Here is a 14,984-nt window from a genome sequence, read left to right as displayed (position 1 = left end):
GGCTGTGGTCACTCCCAAGCACTATAGCTGCTTCCCATCACCATAGAGAGGTACCAGCCCAATCCCTAGAACCCAAAATTCAGGAAAAGTAAGTGAAATGAAATTTCTTAACATCTTGGTTACCGGTGTCCACAGAAGATTTTCACCTGTGGTGGCCTCATCTCTACAGACGGTCATCACCATTAATATGCAACCTAGCCAGCTGCTATTTGACTGAAGAGCTTCTTTTTCTGTACACTAAATGCTTGTCAACACAAGCCTAAAGTACCATGTTCCACGATAAAATGATTATGCTGAAAGTCACAAATGGGAAGTGTGCCCAACTGATGTATTGCAAGAATGACTGACAGTAACAGGACACAGCCCTTCAAATTTTTCATTTTAACAGAATACAGTAACAATATTCCCAGATGGGACCTGTCGCAGGCACCAGAAGCAGTCTAGACTGTGGAAGGTCACAGCTCCAAATTGACAAAACTGTTCCACCAGGCACACAAACAACCAGAACAATCTTTATTATATTTTCCATTGAAGACATTATCTGATTGTCACAGAGAAGATGGATGAAGGCTTGCATCTAGGATTACATCAGTTCAGTTCCCCATCTGGATTTAGGTTTCTGTGATTTAGGGAAATCACTTAAGGCAAATGCTAGGATAGTTCCTCTAAAAATGGCTCTTCCCATTTCCTTTCCTAATTTAAACTTGTCATTATTGTCAGTGGTATGATAAACTCAAACCTTCATTCCCTTCTTAAATGACAATAGTTCAGTCATCAATGTAGATGCTGAGTTAAACTGTGAAGCCTTTGTTGATAAAAAAAAAATCTACTTGAGCCCAAAAGAAAAGAGAGAAAAAAATACAGAGAAAAATGCATACTGGCAACCATCATAAGCATTGCAGATAGTCAAGGAGAACTTTGGAAAACTAAATGTCACATGCCAAAGCACATCCCTAAAGATATGTGCATAGGAACAGCCAAAGCAATCCAGGAATGGCAGCTCCATACCATCGATGAAGTATTGTGTTACAGACAAGATAGTGGAAGGAAAAACTATCAAACTAGAAATAGGGTTTAGTCTTACTGAGGAACAGTGTTTACAAGTGCTAGCTGTTCTATGCCAATTTTTGGATGCTTTCATATCTGGAATGGAGAAAAGGCAGACCAAGAGGTCTATGGTAAAACACCATATTAACACGAGGGATCATCCACCAACTAGCCAGCACCGCATAGTGTCTCACCAGTTGAATTACACATAATTTTGGAGGAAATAGAAAATATGATGTGGATTAAAAGTATTGAACCTTAAGTGTGTTCTTGGTCCTCTCCTGTGGTCTTTGTGAAGGAGGAGGATGGCACATGGCATGCCTGTACTGATTACAGACAACAAAACAAAATCATGAAAAAGGGTGTCTACCCATTGCTGTGCATTGATAAGCCCCTGAAGTGCTGGAAGGAGCCAAGTATTTCTCTGCTATGGACATTGAGCAAGTTACTGGCAAACTGAGGTTACTGAGGATTACTGGGGAAAGACTGCCTTCATTCATAAAATATGACAATCTCGATGGGTTTAAAGTTATGCCATTTGGACTGTATAACACATGCATGACAGGCAGCTTTGACATCTTAAATGGATGATGAGTCTTTGATATTCTTCAAATGTCTTAAAATTGGCAGTATCATCCAGAAGCAAATTTTCAGACAGCCGTTTTGAATTGTGCTCTGCCTGAATCCCAAAAAGTGCCTCTCCATCATCAAAGAAATAAGAATCTGGTGCCACCTAATGAGTGAGGATCGATCCTGCTTTTGTCCAGAGAAAGTATGAGCAGTCAGATTGTCCATCCTGTTGACATGTTTTTTAATGAGAGAAGTTTCCTAAGAATGTTGTCGTACATCCCTTCCACGAACTGCTGCAGAAAGATGCATAATTTTGTTGGAATGATGTGCAAGAGAGATCTTTCCTGATCTTTAATAAGGTGCTAAAATTGTCTCCAGTTCTAGCATTGTAGAATGAGAATGCCGACAGAGAACTTCACACCAGTGCTAGTGGTTATGGGATAGGTGCAGTTCTAGTAAGAATTCCGGGAGGTGCTGAAAAGGTGATAGCTTATGCTACTAGAATACTCTCTATATCAAAGATTAAATACTCTACACCCAAGAAAGAGTGCCTTGTAGTTGTTCAGAGCATCAACAAGATCAAGTCGTACTGATTTGGCAATTCATTCATTATTAACAGTGACCACCATTCTCTAAGCTGGCTGACTAGCATGAAGGGTACATTGGGTTAACTGTGCTCCTAGCCTCAGCACTCATCTCACCAATGTCACAGTAGTATACAAAAGCAGACACACACAAGGATTGCATTTAAACCAATCATTGTTCAGCAACAACATTGTTTAGTGCAGTGATGGCTGTGATTTAATACACACTACTGTGTTCCGTACAAAGCGAAGATCCAGGACTATTGAGAACTATAAAAAGCTTTGAAGAAGGGAGAACCAACCAATTCATCTTACACAACATTCCCCTTATTACCTATTTTATTTATGATGCATTTGAGTAGAAATGGTCAGTCACCAACCCAGCCCATCTATTGCATTATCCTAATATATTTCTATGAGATGCTGCCGTCTGATCACCTGGGATTTCTGATGAATCTACACAGAACCAGACACCTGTATCACAGGCAGGGTCACAAGTGATCGTTACACACTCCTCAAATCGCTGTAAGGAATGCCAGTGATGGAAGCATATGCCACAATTACTCCCCGGGCCCCTGATACCGGTTCTGCCTGCAGCACCACCACTCTACCAGATTGGAAACCTCACTAAGAGGACAATTCCAAAGTCAATAAATGGAAATCAGTGCTAATAGTCCACAGTGACTACTTCAACTGGTACACTGACACCATAATTTCTCAATGTGTGGCAACTGGAAAAGCTAAGAAATAATTTTGAAGCATGGAGTACCATGTGTGATCATCTCTGATTGCAGAAAGTTATCCTGTTGATGGTGTTTCAACATGAAATTACCAATCTCAGATGGACAACAACTGCCTACCACCCACAGATGGCCTCACAGGAAGATTCACTGAGACATTAAGATATACTCAAATCTCTCTGTTCAGCATCTACATACATTCATAGCATATAACACTGCCAGTCATGACATCTGAATATACCATAATGCTATAACAGAAAGTACAGGACAGTGAGAGAGAGCTGAGAGACAGGAAATGGAATTTTACTCCTGTGCAGGAGGTGGGTTGTGTGTCGTCATGGCCATCGTAGCCACTGGTACCAGGGGAAGCGAGAGAGAGGATGTTGTTTGGTGGCCAGTACCCGCTTTCTACAACACAACTGCACACGTGTATTAACATGGTTCTTTATTCATAAGAACAATAGGTTACTTATCTTTAAGCTAGTCCATGTGTTGTGGTACAAGCTCTCCCATAATAGTCCACATTAGTCTCACTGCTGGTGAAGTACAAGTCGTGCTATAAATACTGCACTCTCGTAGCCAGCGATGTGAACTGACAAATGCCAACTAGAATAGTGACTGAGCTAGTAAATGAACTGACTGCAACTTCGATTGACTCTGTCTGTGATTGGGCTGACTGCTGTGGACCAGAGGGCCCAGACAGTCACAGATATTGATCTAAATACTTACGGTCAAGAGGGTGTTGACATCGTGTTGCTTAGGAGTCTCTTTGGCCTCTCTCCTGATATGCACTCTTGATTCAGTGCCTGTTATTGATCTTCTTGCAGCCTCTTTGCCAACCGGTGTGCTGGCGATGGCTTACACCAGCACAGTTAGATAAGATAAAAGTATTAACATGCTTTTTCAGGACATATCATATCCTTTGTCACTTGTTGGATTGCACTTAAGAGGCCAAGAACTATTACCCATCGTCAAGAAGACAAAAGCATAGAACCACTGTTCATGTCCTCTTGAAGGAAGTTCTGTTCTGTCTGTGTACATAAGTAATAAATGTACTTTCAGTGCTAATCTTGTACTTCACTGACTTCCCTACTTCTGATTTGGAGTTGATTGTGGTTATGACATGACATTATTAATAATTTCAACTTCATTTGGTTCTACTAAGTAGTTCATCAATAGAGTAGGAGGAGTTGGGCACCGGTGAATAATTCAGGCTTCTGTGAGACTGAAGTTGATTGGTACTTAAACTCTTTACAGTTGCTGGTAACTTATTGAAAATGTCTACTGGGGATGGTTGGAGCATTCAGGAATAAACAGCAAAGTCTGACCAGTACTAGCCTACACAGCTACACAGGAACACTATAACTACATCTTACTTTAAATCTTGCCTACCTGTTGTTGTGACCTGAGCTGAAGAATATTCTTACCAAAATCCTTCTCACTTTTCCAAAACTGGTGTTCCACTCCCCTCAATGTACAAAGTACCATAAGTCACATCTTTGTGAAACATCTAGTTGTAAAACATAATCTCATGGACCTTCCAACTTGTTACGCCTATCCTAGTCTGATGCAGTTGTATGACTGGGGTCATACCATAACAACTTGGCACAAGGGTCAGATTTAGAAATGTTTCACACGAATAAAACTAAATTCAGAATGAGAAAATATTAAATATGATGTCCTTAAAGGTTTGGTACTTCACCCATTCCTCTTCTTCACCTGAATACGTTATTTAGCAAAAGCACTGGAGGACTTAGTGAAAACTGTGATGTTTGCTATCAACCAGTTGTGGGCTTTTTCCACTATTCTCCTGGCTGTTTTTGGACATACTTTCAGTATACTTTGCAACAAACAGCTTAACTCTTAACCTTACAAAACACTCATACTGTAAACCTCCAGAGAAATGATCATTATTTTTAGGTAGGCCAGTAGTGATCAATGAGCATACACCAAGTGAAACTTCTTGTTTGAAATTCCTAGGCATCTAAGTGTAGAACAGACTGAGGTGGTAACAACATGTGGATAAATTAACTGAAAATCTCAGTTCTGCCTATTTCGCAATTAGAGATCACTCTGTTCATTGAGCTGCAACCAAGACCTCTAGCACACTTTCACTAAATACTACCCTCTTACATAACCTTCTGGGGCAATACAGTTAAGGCTGGAAAGTCCGTAGAAGTATGCGGCAAGAATATTGTGTAAAGTTGAGATTCTTTCATTATAATTCCAACACATTTTCTCCCTAATGTCATTTGTGAATAGTAATAAGAGTAGTTTTGTAGTTGTGAATTTCACAGCTCATCACAAATTGACACACTAGTCCATTCCTATCTAGTGTTCAGAATGGAGATTTGTGTTGTGTTACAAAAATATTCAGCAGGTTGACAGTAGAGATCAAAATAGAATGGCGCCTTGACTTGTTTGTGCAGCCCAAACTTCAGACTCTTAATCACTGTAACATTAGTGCTAATAGGTTTCCTTTCTTCACATTTGCTGAACTAAAGCAGGAACAGTCTCAGAACTGTAGTGCTGTGGTTGCTTCATACTCCGACTCATTCTCTTACTGAAGAATGCAGTAATGCAAGGCTACTTGTAACTTGTTGTTAGCATGGGAGATGAGTATATGTAAAGCTGTAGAGTAGCACTGACTGAGTGAAATGACAGATAGTCAGGATCTGATGGACTTCAAGCAGCTGTAATTTGTGACTGTGGAGCATGTGGCCAAGAAAGACACGAAGCCCACGCCTACTACAGTACTACAAGTTTATATGCCAACTAGCTCTGTAAATGATGAAAATTTATCTCATCATACATTTCATCAATTTCTTCGTCTCCCTTCACTACCTGAATAATATCTTTTAATAGTCATGGGTGACTGGAATTCGATAGTAGGAAAAGGGAGAGAAGGAAACATAGTAGGTGAATATGGATTGGGGGTAAGAAATGAGAGGAAGCCGCCTGGTAGAATTCTGTACAGAGCACAACTTAATCATAGCTAACACTTGGTTTAAGAATCATAAACGAAGGTTGTATACATGTAAGAAGCCTGGAGATACTGACAGGTTTCAGATAGATTATATAATGGTAAGACCGAGTTTTAGGAACCAGGTTTTAAACTGTACGACATTTCCAGGGGCAGATGTGGATCACAATCTATTAATTATGAACTGTAGATTAAAACTGAAGAAACTGCAAAAAAAATGGTAATTTAAGGAGATGGGACCTGGATAAACTGACTAAACCAGAGGTTGTACAGTGTTTCAGGCAGAGCATATGGGAAATATTGACAGGAATGGGGGAAAGAAATACAGTAGAAGAATGATGAGTAGTTCTGAGGCATGAAGTAGTGAAGGTAGCAGAGGATCAATTAAGTAAAAAGACGAGGGAAGGGGAAGGAAGAAGGGTGAAGGAAAATGACTGGAGAGGTCTAGGAAAAGGGGTAGATTTTGGGAATGTTGCCCAGAAATGCGGGTCAGGGGAGACTGATTGTTGGGGACTGCATTGGATGATATTTGAAAACCTGAGAGCTTAAAGGTAGAAGACCGGGTAAAATGCAAGAAAGAGATTACTACTAAAACATTGTGCATGAGTTAATAAGAGTGAAAAGCTAAGTGCACTGTACATAACAGAGATGGGAGGGGCGGTGAAAATAGACAGGAAAGACAATGGAACATGTAGAAAACTGAACAAGATGAAGCAAAGAGTAGTTACAGTGAAGAAAATCTGAAACAGAAGAAATTAATGTAAATTAATTCCAAGTGGGTGGCAAGAACCAGGGACACGTTATAGTGCTAGTCTGCCCCTTTTCCTAGACCTCTCCAGTCATTTTCCTTCACCCTTTTGCCTAAAGGAGGAGCCACTGGCTCCAAAAGCTGGCCACTCATAAGTCTTTTATGCGTGTGTTCTGCTGCCGCTTGGTGAATGGATTTTTTTATCTATCAAATTAGTTAAATTTACCATTCATTTCTGTAATTTATTTTAATAATTAATCACCATTTAGAGATTGCATTTTATCCTCGTGTCATGTTTTCTGCTTAATTATTAAAATAAATTACAGAAATGAATGGTAAATTTAACTAATCACCATTTAGAGATTGCATTTTATCCTCATGTCATGTTTTCTGCTACTATCATTACATATTTGGTAACACCACGTGTGTGTGTGTGTGTGTGTGTGTGTGTGTGTGTGTGTGTGTGTGTCAACATAAGTGTTAGACATCCACTGAATAGATGTTTAATATTAAAATAATTTACAGCTGTCTTTGAAGAAGTTTTATCTATAAATGTATGTATCAACAGAACAATATTCGCTGCTAACCAGTCACTCCTTATGTTGGTACATACTTTCCTTCTGTCACTTACGCAAGTTGGACGTTTTGTGACATTTCAACTTGTGCTTGAGAATTGTCATTAAGCAGAAATCATTGCTGTGGGGAAATACATGAATGACAATTGTTGTGGCTCACAACACAAATGAACCTGTGTTTTTTGTAATATGTTTATTGGTAGACAACGCACAACAGCCCAAGGTACAATAACATGAAACTGCCAGGTGGTGGTACAGTGTCAGTAGTGCAAGAATATCCAGATCTTCAGGGTTTCTTGATAAGTAACAAATGTCAACATGGCATAGACAAAACCTGGGTGGCTCACATCAGACTAGCTATAAACAAGCTTAAACAACATTGACATCGGTGGCACTAGTTTTGAGTCAGTGCACACAGCTAGTGTTGTAGACCCACACTAGATGCTAACTGTGGAGCCTCTAGTGTCTTTCACCGCATTCATGCTAGTGAGCCTTAGCTCAGTGCAGCAACATCTGTGTTCTGGACACATGGATCGTGCTCGATGTCCCTTGCATCCCTGTGTCCCCCCCGGTCGGGAGATCATTCCAAAATTTGGAAGGCAGTGAAAGACGTTCCGTGGGGCCAATCATAGGGCCTCCCCAGTTCGTTTAACAGCCACAGATAATGCCTGAAACCTGTTCAAAGTCTCTGCTCTGGATGCAATCATCCACCCTGTTTCAGAGGAAGCTTCTCGACTTGCAAGGTCTAGGAATTCACAGAGGGTGGATTTGGTGGTAGTTAATAGCTTCAACGTTACGTGTGTAATGGGGACCCTTAGGAACACGGCTGCCAAGGAGGGGAAGGAAGCCAGTGTGCACTCTGGGTGCATAACTGGGGTAGTCATTCTGGATGTGGAAAGGGTGCTTCCGGATACCATGAAGAGTACACAGTGCAGCCAACTGCAGGGAGTAGCCCAAGTCGGTACCAGTGACGTGTGTCACTTTGGATCGGAGGAGATTCTCTTTGGTTTCGGGCGGAAATGGAAAAGACTTTCCAGTCTTGCTTCAGGGATTAAGGTGGAGCTCACCGTCTGCAGCATCGTTGACCATCAGGTGGTGGGTTTCAGGGTTCCGCGTAATAGGTCACGAGTCCACTACACACAGGAAGTGGCTACACGGGTAGCGGGGGCTGTGGGTGAAGGAACTGGGCCGTATTTTAGGTTGGAGGGCCTCAGAGAACCACAGAAAGGTCGTCCATCTGAAAGGGGGCAGGTAAAACAGTAAGGTAGTTGTAGAAGCGATCGGTCTTGTAAATTGTCATAGCTGTGTTGAGAAAGAACCAGAGCTCCATGCCCTAATAGATAGCACTGAAGCTCGAATAGTTATTTTCAGCTTTAGCCAGCTTTCTGTACCTATAAGTTCAGCCGAAATTTTTTAAAACTTTCTAACAGTGTTCAGAAAGAATAGATTAAATACAGTTGGTGTTGGAGTATTTATTGATGTTAGAAGTAGTTCGCCTTGTAGTGAAATTGAAGTAGATAGTTCCTGCAAAATGTTATGGGTAGAGGTTATACTTGACAATTGGAGGGGGGGACATAATGTTTTTCATATATTCCGTAGAAACACTGGAACACGTGAGGCAATACTGACCCTACGACTTATCTTAGAAGAAAGATTAAGGAAAGGCAAACCCACATTTCTAGCATTTGTAGACTTAGAGAAAGCTTTTGACAATGTTGACTGAAATACTCTCTTTCAAATTCTGAAGGTGACAGCCTTTCGCTCCATGTATTTTACCCCTATTTAAAATTTGTACAGAAACCAGATGGCAGTTACAAGAGTCGAGGGGCATGAAAGGGAAGCAGCGGTTGGGAGGGAGCGCAGGGTTGTAGCCTCTCCACAATGTTATTCAGTCTGTATACTGAGCAAGCAGTAAAGGAAACAAAAGAAAATTTTTGAGTAGGTATTAAAATCCAAGGAGAAGAAATAAAAACTTTGCTGTCTCTGAGGTTCGCCGATGACATTGTAATTCTATCAAAGGACATGGAAGAGCAGTTCAACGGAGTGGACAGTTCGACTACATTCCATTATCCTCGTTTTGCTTTTGTTGATGTTCATCTTATATCCTCCTTTCAAGACACTAAGTCGGGTGATGCGGAGGGAATTACATTAGGAAATGAGACACTTAAAGTAGTAAAGGAGTTTTGCTATTTGGGGAGCAAAATAACTGATGATGGTCGAAGTACAGAGGATATAAAATGTAGACTGGCAATGGCAAGGAAAGCGCTTCTGAAGAAGAGAAATTTGTTAACATCGAGTATAGATTTAAGTGTTAGGAAGCCGTTTCTGAAAGTATGTGTATGGAGTGTAGCCATGTATGGAAGTGAATCATGGACGATAAATAGTTTGGACAAGAAGAGAATAGAAGCTTTCAAAACGTGGTGCTACAGAAGAAAGCAGAAGATTAGATGGGTAGATCACATAACTAATGAGGAGCTATTGAATAGAATTGGGGAGAATCAGGGGTCGCCATTTTAGTATTGCAGGGCAGCGTGGAGGGTAAAAATCATAGAGGGAGACCAAGAGATGAATACACTAAGCAGATTCAGAAGGATGTAGGTTGCAGTAGGTACTGAGAGATGAAGCAGCTTACACAGGATAGAGGAGCATGGAGAGCTGCATCAAACCAGTCTCAGGACTGAAGACCACAACAACAACAAGAAACATAATACACACTACCACACAACTTCAGTTTGGTTCCAGTCATCAGTATATGAACCTGTAGTCACAATTAAAAAATGGAAAATGCTGGTCCCTCTCCCTCCCCCCCTCTCCCTCTCGCCCCCCCTCTCCCTCTCGCCCCCCCTCTCCCTCTCGCCCCCCCTCTCCCTCTCGCCCCCCCTCTCCCTCTCGCCCCCCCCTCTCCCTCTCGCCCCCCCGTACCCCCTCTCGCCCCCCCGTACCCCCTCTCGCCCCCCCGTACCCCCTCTCGCCCCCCCGTACCCCCTCTCGCCCCCCCGTACCCCCTCTCGCCCCCCCGTACCCCCTCTCGCCCCCCCGTACCCCCTCTCGCCCCCCCGTACCCCCTCTCGCCCCCCCGTACCCCCTCTCGCCCCCCCGTACCCCCTCTCGCCCCCCCGTACCCCCTCTCGCCCCCCCGTACCCCCTCTCGCCCCCCCGTACCCCCTCTCGCCCCCCCGTACCCCCTCTCGCCCCCCCGTACACCCTCTCGCCCCCCCGTACCCCCTCTCGCCCCCCGTACCCCCTCTCGCGCCCCCGTACCCCCTCTCGCGCCCCCGTACCCCCTCTCGCGCCCCCGTACCCCCTCTCGCGCCCCCGTACCCCCTCTCGCGCCCCCGTACCCCCTCTCGCGCCCCCGTACCCCCTCTCGCGCCCCCGTACCCCCTCTCGCGCCCCCCCCCCCCCCCCCCCCCCCACCGGTCACACTCAAGACCACAGTCTCTGTCACAAAGTAGTCTGGCTTCAGCTGCCAGTCTTTTAGATGTGCTTATGTGCAATTCACATCCCCTCTGTATGGTGAGTAGCAACTATCCTTTTCATAATATTGTTCTACTCACAATTACTTCTCCCTGCTCTGTTCTGTCCAGCTCTAACTTTTTACAGTTATTTGGTGTCTGGCAGGTTTATATTGTCATTACTCCATGAGATTTCAGTAAAGACTTTGTGCAATCTTCAGGTGATCCTGATGACTGCTGCTCCCCTCTTGTCAGTGTCGTATTTATTCCGGCCAGTGCCATCTGCACCACTCTACTCCTATTGCTACCTGTATGGATTTTGTGGTGGATGGTGACTGTTTCTAGCTGTGCAGCTCCAACCCCACCATTCTGTGCTCTCACTGTACAGGAATGCTTTTCCTTTCCTAAATTCAACCTTCTGAATGAATTGTAGGCTGCTATCTTTGAAATCAGAATCCAAGATGGTCTAATTAATAATAGCCTCTATAATCATGAAATTCCAAAACAGAGTATACTGGATGTTTAGGATTCGTTTATCTCCAGCCAGCTTGTTTGTATGTAACAGGGCCCACAGGTAGAAGTGGATGTACAAACAGCATTTTAAATAGTGGCAACCAGTCCAGCTTTGTAAGTAGGTCACTCAACAGGACTTTAAGGCATTTACTGCCAGTGGGAGATTTGCAACAACTTCCAGTTTTAAAGTCTTTATTCAGTGTCAAGCTCAATTCAACTGGTTCACCTGACATTGAGAAGGACATGTAAAAGGTAACACATTTGTAATTTGCATCCTGCTGAAGAATTTGAAGATCTCCCCACTGCACGTCTAATCGAAGTGGATGATCAATGGAAAACTCTTGGAAACACTATAACAATACTTATCTCCCCAGCACTGCCTTTACTACCTTCAAAATTTGTCTGGCTCCTTAGCATGATTTACAGAAACCCTTGGATTCTTTCTGCTATCATTAACCCAATCATTCTGCCATTCAATCAATCATTTGACAACACAGTCTGAAGCTTGTTTGATTTAGAGACAATAGGAATACGTAACAGACAGGACTGACAAATGATTGTGAAGAGTTGACTACTTTTTGAGAATATTCATTCTTCCCAGTCTATCAAGTATCAGAGACGAGTAGTTATTCCTACAAATATCAGTACCTGTTCTTCCAAGTAATATCTGTAATGCTGAAAAATGCCTTGTCACTTTGCAGAGGAATCTGGAGGACGATGACATCATCAGTGTTGCCTGTGGGAAACAGATGTCAAATTACATTTTAAATGTACATGTTGAACTGCCCCCTCCCCTCCCACCCCTATCTAAAATTCAGCCAACAATTTTTATTTGCCCCATCAAATAGTGATGAGGGAGTGACAAGTAATGGGTCCATTCAATGCATCTTCACATGATAAGGGCTCTTCCTCAATTAATGAAGTCTTCCTGAAGTAACTGCAGTACTTGTGCATTTTCAGATGCAACATCATTGACTGCTTCACTTTTCCTGTGACGATGTGTCAGTTCTTCATCCAGAGGATAGGCATGATGAGTTTTTTCTGGTACAGTCTGCAAAAAGGCAGAGTGCAAAGAACAACTACTTATTGCTTAAATGAAATGTGTTCCTTTAGATTCGCAGGTTGAATTGCCATGTGCCCCACAGTTTTTCCTACCACAACAATTATTACCCTTATGTATGAATTATCCAGCATTGCCATAATGTTTTTGATGAAAGTATGTTTGAAACTAAGACTCAACCATAAGCCTCTACATCTTCCCCTAGTGCCTGCAGAGCTTCAGTGACATCTTCCAGATAATCAAAATGCATCTGGATAATTCTTTTTCCATCACTGTAACATGTACACAAAATTTCTTTGTTTTGTTCTTAAGTAGGTGCAGCTACTGATGTATAGTACAGAGCTTTATTTCCTCCCTCAAGGCACCATAAGAAATTAAAAATACATGTTTGTTGACAAACGATAAATTTGGGTCAGAATTGGAGGGTTTGAACTGTTCCCCTGCTCGATGTCAGCAGGAACTAGCTCTAATTTGATCAGTGGCTGTGAAGAAACCCCATAAGATGTCCTGTTGGCTGTGGTACCTGAAAAACCTTCCCTCAATAGTATATTTTGCCATCAGGATTGCGTGTTTCTTAGGGTATTCATAGTTCTCAAATGCTAAGATGTTGACTTCATATTCTGCCTTAACAAATTAGACTTGGATAACATCGTCCCAGGTCAATTAACTAGTCAAAGTTCCCTGCAATCAAGTACAAATGTATTCTATCTCTTAGCAGGGCATGAAATCATTAAATGAATTTATTCAATTAACAAAGCATGTAACAATGGAACATTCTAGTTACTGTTTACCTTTCGCCCTCGGCATTTGTTTCAATATTTTTGTTAGGAATGTTACAATTATGACCAAACACAAACAGGTGACAGTACCTATCAAGCCTTATGTTAAACTTCTGCACTAGAGGTCAGCTGTACACCTGTTACTCAATTTAACAGTTTCTACCCTTTACTTAGATATTACTCAGACTGCTAGTATACATGCAATAAAATAATAAATTACAATGCAATTGAGCTGAAGGTTTCAGTGCTCAATTAACTTAGCTGTGAGAGTGCATTGTGATTCACACATGGTAAAATTATGCCACGTATTTGAGGAAAATTAGAAAGTGATATAACTAATGTTACATCCATACTCTATGTTAAATGTCCTGTGTAAATAAATACCTTTAGTTACATATGTAGACATACAGATACAATTTCAGAGATGCTGTCTAGTGATTGCCCGCATTCACAGGCAGCACTACATCATCACTGCCCCCCCCCCACCCCACATTTGTCCTGAAATTCTTCCCCCTCTTCACCCCTTGGAGTTACTTAAAAGTAACCCCACTACCTCCCCCAGCCAATATTTACTAAAAATGTGCCTGTCTGCCACTCAATACGTCTTCCATGTGTTGAGTAGCAGTTTTGCCCACTTCAGTCTTTTTGTTCCATTCCAGATTTTCTGTTTGAAATACTTAGCATGAAATTTTTGAGTGAGTCCATGTAAATAAATGTAACTTTATTTATTGTGTTGGTTTTTCTTTTTTATACTTAAATGTTAATATTTTTAGCTGTCCTGAATTCTCATTCCGATGCAGTTATGGTGGATGCATTGATGAATTTAAAAAATGTGATGGGCAACAGGACTGCGCAGATAATTCAGATGAACTTTTATTGGAATGTCCAAACATACCGAAGCCAACAAATGGGACATGTCAGTAAGTAAGATGTATTACTTTTCTGTTCGCAAACAATATTCATATTCTTGTAAAGTTATACTCCATATAGCCTTAATAGGTTGATAATTGGAAAAGTCTAACAAGTTAATAAAAATCTATTCATACTTCAAGTTTTTGTTTCTCTGTTTCAATTTTAAATGCACTACTTGTAAAGGAATATCAAAGCAGCAATGGAACAGCACACACAGGTGGATGACACAATTCCAAAGAAATGGTAAATATGCCATGGATACAGTGGGATAGCCATGGATAGAACACTAATATTATGCTAGTGAAGTGTTTGCATTTGCTTTGTTTTGTTTAATATGGATTCATAATATGTTTTGTATCTTTTAAAATTACATAATATCGTAGTTCCTTTGCATGTCACCAGGAAAAGACAATTTCACTGTAATTCTGGTGAATGTATTGATGACGCTTCTCGCTGTGATGGCACTAAGGACTGCAAGGATGGATCTGATGAAACATTGATTCAGTGTTCAGCCATAAGGTAAGATTTTGGTAAAATAACAATTCCTTTTCTTGTTCAGCTCTAGAACATTCTGAAACAGAATTCTGATAATATTTTGCGTGACATAACAGAGAAAATTTCTCTCAGGGATTGTCAGTGTTCTGAATATCGACCTAGACTTTACTTTTTTCTTTATTTTCATTTTTTGGGAACTATCACTGTTGTGCACACACTTTTATGTGATCCTTTTAGGTAGGGGTATTTTGAATTATGATTGTGGTATGATACTGGTAAAGGTTAGGTGTGAACTATCATGTTTGATCTGCCTGCCTCAGCGAGAAGTTGCATGGCAGCTGTTAACTTCTTCACCCATTTCACAATTAGAAAACAATGAGCAATGTATGATCCAGAGCAAAGTAGAGTATACAAAGCATTTGTTAATCCTGATCCATCTGCAGGGTTCGAGTATGACTGCCAACACACCAAAATGAGCTGCAATTGCTTTCATTGTTTAGCAGTTCTGCTTTCACAGAAACAC

General features: G+C 41.5%; 1 protein-coding gene across 1 annotated transcript in view; it reads left to right on the top strand.

Annotated features, from left to right (window-relative positions):
* LOC126281581 (modular serine protease-like) overlaps window positions 1-14,984 on the top strand; it is a 192,287-nt gene that overhangs the window by 89,520 nt on the left and 87,783 nt on the right. The window contains exons 4-5 of the mRNA XM_049980662.1: window positions 13,828-13,974; window positions 14,369-14,485. Of these exons, the coding sequence (XP_049836619.1) occupies window positions 13,828-13,974; window positions 14,369-14,485 (264 nt within the window). The remainder of the gene's footprint in view (window positions 1-13,827; window positions 13,975-14,368; window positions 14,486-14,984) is intronic.

This window comes from Schistocerca gregaria, chromosome 7, assembly GCF_023897955.1.
Source record: "Schistocerca gregaria isolate iqSchGreg1 chromosome 7, iqSchGreg1.2, whole genome shotgun sequence".
Classification (NCBI taxonomy): Eukaryota; Metazoa; Arthropoda; class Insecta; order Orthoptera; family Acrididae; genus Schistocerca; species Schistocerca gregaria.
The sequence above is the reverse complement of the archived record's forward strand: the minus strand, read 5'-3'. Positions and strand labels throughout refer to the sequence as shown.